We start from the raw sequence: 8,487 nt of genomic DNA on the forward strand, positions 1-8,487 counted from the left end.
GTCCAGTACCATCATCGCTGAGCTTGTTGCTCCATGCACCTGAATCAGACTACAATCTTCTAAAGAGACTTGTCACAGGGTTTTGGAATGTAACTGTGGGGATTTAGCCCAACCAGCCCAAAAGAGCATTTGTGTCACGACTGACTCACGGTTGACGTTCCAATTCAACCTGTTTCAGCTGAAGTTTCCTTATTATATACAGAGGTCACGTGATCAGCGTGTAGGGAACACAAGGGCGGCGGTTATGGACGCTAAGGAGGATCCAGTGACTGAATGTTCTTTTGCAGTTCTGTTCAGTTCTCTCTCAGACTCTTGTTACTCAACAATTATATTATTTATAATTTTATAATAATATCACCTTTATAGTTTATAATGTTACTGTATTGAAACGTAATCCTGTTTGTTTTCGCGTGTTCCCCTGTAGGTAACGTGGACTTGTACACGTTGAAGGTCAGTCCCAGTTCTCATTCTCACCGTTTGTTCTCATAAGAACTTCTTATCTTGTTCTCATGTCCTGACAGAAGTGTGTATAATCCGGATGAATACGTTTACAGAACCAGCTGAAGGGCGAGCGAGGAGAATCTGGTCTGAGGGGAGAGAAGGGTGAGCCGGGCGGGTTCTTCCCCTCTAATTTCGGAGGGGTGCAGGGACCACAGGGACCGCCTGGACCTCCGGTAAGTGTCATGTAGGGTTTGTTATACTATCAGGGCTGGGGAGAGACCTCGAGCGGCCACAATTCAGCACCGCATCCGTGTCAGATTTAAATGGACGTCATTTGTTTCCGTAATATCGTGCTGTAAACGTCCCAAAATAAAAGTTAAAGATCCGGCGTGTTGATTTAACGTCGCTCGACCCGGTAACAGATCAACACCACACGCAGGTTTACGTTTAAAACAACCAAAATTATTCTAAATGCAACGTAGCAGAATTAACCGCGGCACAAGCAGTGCTGTATACGTGCCACAATGAATAGTAACCAATCACTGTCCAATCATGATACTGTACTGGATTAGGGGCGGGGTTAAACACAGTGCAAGCAAATCTATCTGTCTGTTGTAGTCTATCCGTCTGTCTGTCTGTCTATCAGTCTGTCTGTCTATCTATCCATCAGTTTGTCTGTTTGTCTATATATCAGTGTGTCTGTCTGCCTGCCTGTCTACCTATTTGTCTGTCTGTCTATCTATCTATAGTCTATATATTAAACAATCACTGTCCAGTCACAATCCTGTACTGATTGGGGGAGGGGGGGGGGGGGGGGGGGTTAACACACAGTGCGAGCAAATCTATCTGTTGGTCTATCTATCTGTCTGTCTTTTTGTCTATCTGTCTATCAGTCTGTCTGTTTGTCTGTCTGTCTATATATAGTCTATCTATCTGTCTATAGTACAGTATATCTATCTATCTGTCTGTCTATCTGTAGTCTATATATTAAACAATCACTGTCCAATCACAATCCTGTACTGAATTAGGGGCGGGGTTAAACACACAGTGCAAACAGTTCAACCAGCAATAAGGTGTCCATTCTTTCCTTGCAATTCCTCCCAATTTAGTCGTATCCAATTCCCCGATTACATTCCGCTTCCTCTGTACTCCTGACTGCTGGGCTGGTTTATACGGAGATCCGTATCGTGCACAGAGAGTCACGCACCACTCTTCGTTATCCCCCTGATCAGCCAGCAGAGGTCGTAACTGTCATGTGTGGTTCTGATGGTTCTGATTTTATCTATCTGTCAGGGTCCTCAAGGAGAGTCGATCAGAGGGCCCTCCGGTCCGCAGGGGCCCCCGGGATCTCCGGGCGTGGGTTACGAAGGCCGCCCAGGAAACCCCGGACCAGCCGGACCCCCCGGACCACCTGGTTCACCCTCCTTACCCGGACCTTACAGACCCAGTGAGTCAAGACTAGGTTTTTATTACGTTAGGTGTAGTCTGGATTCTTTTTATAACATTCATGTTTCTGATCTTTTATAGACATTCCTGGACCTCCCGGCCCGCCTGGACCCCCCGGACCCGGAGTAAGTACACGGGTTCGAATCTCAGCTCTGGACACGGAGGGTCTCTCGATTGGCCAGCAGAGGTCATAACTGCTGCAGTTACTCCCTCTGCTGGCCAATCGATGGCGCTGCACAGAGACGGGGGATGACGGAGGTCAGTGCCTGATGAATTTATATTTATCGTTTGTATTATTTAGGTCCTGATTGTGAGATCGTACGATGAAGTGCTCGTAAAAGCACCCCGAGAGGAAGAGGGCACTCTCATCTACATCCTGGACAAAAGCGACCTCTATATCCGAGCGCGGGGCGGAATCAGACAAGTCACGGTACGCCGTATTATATTTTAGTCATAATTAATGTGTATTAGCGTGTGATTTACCGTTAACGTTATGTTCTTTACATTCGCAGCTCGGGAGCTACGTTCCCTTCTACAGAGAAGCCGTGAGTAGCGTTAAATCTTTATCGTGCTATAATATTATTCGTTTACGATATTAACGTCGTTTTCCAGTCGCAGGATAATGAAGTGCACATCCCGCTGAACAACGGCGCCGGGCACATCTCCCACAGCGGCGAGCGCACCAACAATCCCTCCAACCCCCAATACGACACGCACTCTCCCCCGCTCCCGGATCCCAGGTACCCGCCCCAACCCGAGCCCAGGTACCCACCCAACACCGATGGCCTTTCACCGGTGGTTTCGCCCCCCGTGCGCAAGCTGAACCCGCCCGTCGTCGTTCCCGGACATCATCCTGAGGGGCACGTACACACGTCCGGACCCGGGGTGAGCACGCAAACCAACTTAATACTTCATTAATAAAAATCAGAGGTGGTCTGGTCCCACTGTGGATTACAAGATGTAATGTAAAGCCTCCACAAGGGGGCGCTCATGAACAAGTTTATTTCAGTCTTTGCCTGTTAAAATTTGTTGATTTAATTATTGTGCGTTTCAGCCACAACAGTCACTAACAGGTGGAATAAATCAATCATAGACAGGAAACTATAAGCTTCCAACTGTGCAGCAAACAGTTTAGGGAAGGACCTTTCCTGTGCCTGCTCTATAAAGTCACATAGAAAAGCTCGGTTTAAAAACCAAAAAGCTCTAGTGTCCGGCACAGAGCCCTGACCTCAGCCCCACTCAACAGCTCTGGGATGAACCGGAACGCTTACTGAGGCTTTCCTATGAAGCATGACTGGACCCACACACACAGACATCAGGACTTTAAATTCTTCAGGTTTTATATTTATCTGTCTGTCCACCTAAAGTCTGTCTGTCTATTGAAAATCTGTCTGTTTGTCTATCTATTTATCTGTTTGTCTGTCTATCTATCTATCTATCTATCTATCTATCTATCTATCTATCTTTCTGTCAGTCAGTTCATCTGTTTATCTATAATCTGTCTGTCTGTCTGTTTGTCTATCTGTCTGCCTGTCTAGCTATTTTTCTGTCTGTCCATCTGTCTATATCTATCTATGGTGTCTATAGTATGGTTATTGATGTTGTCTATCTATCTGTCTGTCTGTCCATTTAAAGTCTGTCTGTCTATCTAAAATCTGTCTGTCTGTCTATAGTCTATCTGTCTGTCTGATGGTTGGTCTATCTATCTATCTATCTATCTATCTATCTATCTATCTATCTATCTATCTTTCTGTCAGTCAGTTCATCTGTTTATCTATAATCTGTCTGTCTGTCTGTTTGTCTATCTGTCTGCCTGTCTAGCTATTTTTCTGTCTGTCTGTCCATCTGTCTATATCTATCTATGGTGTCTATAGTATGGTTATTGATGTTGTCTATCTATCTATCTGTCTGTCCATTTAAAGTCTGTCTGTCTATCTAAAATCTGTCTGTCTGTCTATAGTCTATCTGTCTGTCTGATGGTTGGTCTATCTATCTATCTATCTATCTATCTATCTATCTATCTATCTATCTATCTATCTGTCTATCTTTTTATCTGTCTGTCTGTCTATCTGTCTATATATCTATCTATGGTGTCTATAGTATGGTTATTGATGTTGTCTATCTATCTGTCTGTCTGTTTATCTGTCTGTCTTTTTGTCTGTCTGCTTGTTTGTTTATGTCTGTCTGTCTGTCTGTCTGTTTATCAGTCTGTCTATCTGTCTGCCTGCCTGTCTATCCATATATCTTCTCAGATCAGTCAGCACCCAGCCGTCCAAAGGCTGTCATATTTAGTCTAAACGGGCACACAGGCAACCTTTTTTTAAACGAGTAACTGTTGTTCTAGCTGAAATGATGACAGAGAAGTTACTTTATTTTAACGGACCTCATGCTCAGGCGTCCCAATACTTTTGGTTAATATTTTAATCTGATATCATCTCCTGAGTCACTGCGACTAAGACCTGATCAGAGATTAGTGGTGTGTGTGTGTGTGTGTGTTGGCCGGTGTTTAACGGTGTTGTGTGTGTGTGTGTGTGTGTGTGTGTGTGTGTGTGTGTGTGTGTGTGTGTGTGTGTGTGTGTGTGTGTGTGTGTGTGTGTGTGAGCAGCTGCACCTGATCGCCCTGAACAGCCCTCAGGTGGGGAACATGCGGGGCATCAGGGGCCCGGACTTCCTGTGCTTCCAGCAGGCGCGTGCGGCGGGTCTGAAGGGAACCTACCGCGCCTTCCTGTCCTCCAAACTCCAGGATCTGTTCAGCATCGTACGCAAGTCCGACAGGAGGACGCTGCCCATCGTCAACCTCAAGGTACGTGACCGCCGAAACTGCGCGCCCACCAGCGGCCACCGCTCTGCCCACCGCCGCCACCTACGCTCATTTATCTCTATACAGTTACAACATAATGCGTGATATATAGAAATACTTCCACCTGGAGCGACTTACATTAACTTACATGTGCTCCCTCTGCTGGCCAAAAATGGAAATGCAGAATGACATGAGCCATATGCCAAACTCATTCAGCTACAAACCTACATTTACTTACAATTATTATGCGTTTCATGAGCTACACCGTATAGATGCACTTTATGGGTATACAATTATGGGTATACAATTACTGACTGGCCCATACTTTGCTTTGTATACTTCATCACCTCGCTTTCTGAGTTTTTTTGGATGATTAAGATCTTTTCAGCACCACTTCTGCTCACTTTGGTTTTTTCTTTGCCCCCATCAGCTGGTTTCCTGTTGCTGACTGAGCGAAGTTAACAGTGAAACCGCTGAACCGAACCATGCACACACACACACACACACACACACACACACACACACACACACACACACCCACACACACCCACACCCGGTGCTCAGTTATGGATTATTGTTGTGCTGATGTTCCTTCTCTAGGACCAAGTGCTGTTCAGCAGCTGGGAATCTCTGTTCAGTGAGTCGGAGGGCAGGATGAGGAACAACGCGCCCATCTACTCGTTTGATGGCAGAGATATCGTCCGGGACAGCGCCTGGTGAGGAACTCCGCCCTGTTATTCATATATACAGCAACATATCATACAGACAGATTTATTTATTTATTTATTTTATTTTATTTATTTATTTTATTTTATTTATTTATTTACAAATTATTTATGTACTTCATTAATTAATATTTTAATTTATTTATGTAAATTTTAGTTTATTCATTTATAGTTTAGTTCATTTCCTTACTTACAATTTATCTATTTACTTTATTAATATATATTTTAGTTTATTTATTTATTTGCAATTTATTTACTTTATTAATATTTTAATTAATTTATTTATAGTTTACTTTATTTATTTATTTACAATTTATTTAGTTATAGATTATTTAATTTATATTTATATTTTTATATATTTATATTTAATCTATAGTTTTTTTGTAGTTATTAATTTTATCCTTATTTATTTAATTATAGTTTAGTTTATTTATGTATAGTTAATATATTTATTTTCTCCCTTTATTTATTTATTTACAATGTATTAATTTTTATTTACAATTTATTTATTTATTTATATTTTAGTATAATTATGTATATTTTATTTTATGTATTAATAGTTTATACTACTTATAGTTTATAGTTTATATATAATTATTTAAAGTTATTCATTTTTGCATTATTTATTTACTTTTTATAAATGAATAATTTTGTTTATTTATGCATTTATTTATTTTATATGTATTTTGTGACTATTACTATTATATTATTACTACATTTATTACTGTAATAATGTGCTCAGTGGAAAAAAAAAACACAAGACAAACTGATTCACAAACTGACCATAAAATCTAATAACAAACAAGGTACCCAGAGCCCAAAAATACTTAGACCCCAAAAATACTTAGACCCCAAAGGCTCACAGCCCCAAAGGTACCCAGAGCCCAAAAGTAAATGGACCTCAAAAGTCAACAGACCCCAAAGGTACATGGTCTCAGGGGTACACAGAGCTTAAAAGTACATGGACCCCAAAAATAACCAGACCCCAAACATACACTGACCCACAGGTACACAGAGCTTAAAAGGACATGGACCCCAAAGGTACACAGACCCCAAAAATAAACAGACCCAAAAGTATATCGAACCCTAAGGTACACAAACCCCACAGGTACACAGACCCCAAAGGTACATAAACTCCAAAAATAAACAGACGTTTAAGTTAAGTTAAATTAAGTTTTGCCCCTTTTTATCCTTTCTCTAATCTATGTGCAGAATTCTGTTTTATTCATGCTAGTGTAAGCCGTGCTCGTGGTGGCGTTTTGTCGGCTGAGTTCTAAGGTTAGGATTAGATGAATATCTGGAGTGAGTGTGTCGCTGTTTCAGACCTTTTACACTAATAACTCAGGCGGGTGAAACCTGGTGTGAGAACCTCAGATGGTAAAACTGCAGAATGATTTACAGCGTCGCTCCCGGAGAGAGTCAGAATTTATACTTCAGCACAGGAGACAAGGACAAGGACAACTTACGTTTCCTTCTTTTGTGTTTGCGTGCTTTAGGCCGGAGAAGATGGTGTGGCACGGCTCCAACAAGAACGGTCACCGTCAGATGGACAACTACTGCGAGGCGTGGAGGACGGCGGACCGGGCGGTGACGGGTCTGGCGTCGTCTCTGCAGGCCGGTCAGCTCCTCCAGCAGAAACCCAGCAGCTGCTCCAGCAACTACATCGTGCTGTGTATCGAGAACAGCTACATCACCCAGTCCAAAAAATAACCCCCCGACCCCGCCCGCCCCATCTCCATCACCCGTCCGAAATCATCCCGGTGCTACACTACACGACTCAAACGTCCAGACGGACGAGTTTCCTATGTTTTACACTCCCAACACTTTCTAAAGTAAGCGTGAGGAACTGGGGTCTGTTCTACGCTTCCCTCGGTAATGCCAACGAGCTGCAGACGCTGTTGGCACCGTCTCCTGGAACTGGCACATATTTTATTTTCACAAGGGGGTTTTAACCACAGATGACAGACCAGTGTAGAAAGAATGTGGTTTATCATCGTATTCATATAAAATTGTATAAATGTTTGTCGTTTCTGTCGGTTTTTTTGTTTCTTCGCTGTTTAACCACTTTAGTTTTATTATTTGTGGATTTTTTTAGCTTCTGATTTCATTTTAAGGAAAGTTTAATAGATACTACAGGGAGATTCACTGTAGTGAACACCAGATTTCTTCCTAAATTCACTCTGACAGCAGAATATTCGGGCCCTGTTTCGAGTGAATCTCCCTGTACAAAAAAATAAATAATAGATATTTATTTTGTGCTGCGATTTACACTGATCAGGCATAACATTAAAACTACCTCCATGTTTCTACACACATTGTCCATTTTATCAGCTCCACTTACCATATAGAAGCACTTTGTAGTTCTACAATTACTGACTGTAGTCCATCTGTTTCTCTACATGCTTTGTTACCCCCTTTCATGCTGTTCTTCATTGGTCAGGACCCCCACAGGACCACCACAGAGCAGGTATTATTTAGGTGGTGGATGATTCTCAGCACTGCAGTGACACTGAAATGGTGGTGGTGTGTTAGTGTGCGTTGGAGTTTTTAAATACCGTGTCCACTCACTGTCCACTCTACACACTATTAGACACACCTACCTAGTCGGTCCACCTTGTAGATGTAAAGTCAGAGACGATCGCTCATCTATTGCTGCTGTTTGAGTCGCTCATCTTCTAGACCTGTGGTCACAGGACGCTGCCCACGGGGCGATGTTGGCTGGATATTTTTGGTTGGTGGACGATTCTCAGTCCAGCAGTGACAGTGAGTTGTTTAAAAACTCCAGCAGCGCTGCTGTGTCTGATCCACTCATACCAGCACAACACACACTAACACACCACCACCATGTCAGTGTCACTGCAGTGCTGAGAATCATCCACCACCTAAATAATACCTGCTCTGTGGGGGTCCTGTGGGGGTCCTGACCATTGAAGAACAGCATGAAAGGGGGTAACAAAGCATGTAGAGAAACAGATGGACTACAGTCAGTAATTGTAGAACTACAAAGTGCTTCTATATGGTAAGTGGAGCTGATAAAATGGACAGTGAGTGTAGAAACAAGGAGGTGGTTTTAAT

At 42.6% G+C, this 8,487-nt stretch overlaps 1 protein-coding gene across 3 annotated transcripts in view; it reads left to right on the plus strand.

The window, feature by feature from the left end:
* The window catches only part of col18a1a (collagen type XVIII alpha 1 chain a), an 89,980-nt gene extending 82,287 nt beyond the window's left edge, over positions 1-7,693 (plus strand). For all 3 annotated transcript variants that reach the window (XM_063006231.1, XM_063006229.1, XM_063006230.1), the window contains 10 exons: positions 425-450; positions 555-674; positions 1,735-1,888; positions 1,969-2,012; positions 2,189-2,317; positions 2,400-2,432; positions 2,500-2,772; positions 4,493-4,690; positions 5,288-5,403; positions 6,909-7,693. In XM_063006231.1, the coding sequence (XP_062862301.1) occupies positions 425-450; positions 555-674; positions 1,735-1,888; positions 1,969-2,012; positions 2,189-2,317; positions 2,400-2,432; positions 2,500-2,772; positions 4,493-4,690; positions 5,288-5,403; positions 6,909-7,122 (1,307 nt within the window). In that variant the 3' untranslated portion in view covers positions 7,123-7,693. The remainder of the gene's footprint in view (positions 1-424; positions 451-554; positions 675-1,734; positions 1,889-1,968; positions 2,013-2,188; positions 2,318-2,399; positions 2,433-2,499; positions 2,773-4,492; positions 4,691-5,287; positions 5,404-6,908) is intronic.
* The last annotated feature ends 794 nt before the right edge of the window (positions 7,694-8,487 follow it).

Source organism: Trichomycterus rosablanca, chromosome 12 (assembly GCF_030014385.1).
Source record: "Trichomycterus rosablanca isolate fTriRos1 chromosome 12, fTriRos1.hap1, whole genome shotgun sequence".
NCBI lineage: Eukaryota > Metazoa > Chordata > Actinopteri > Siluriformes > Trichomycteridae > Trichomycterus > Trichomycterus rosablanca.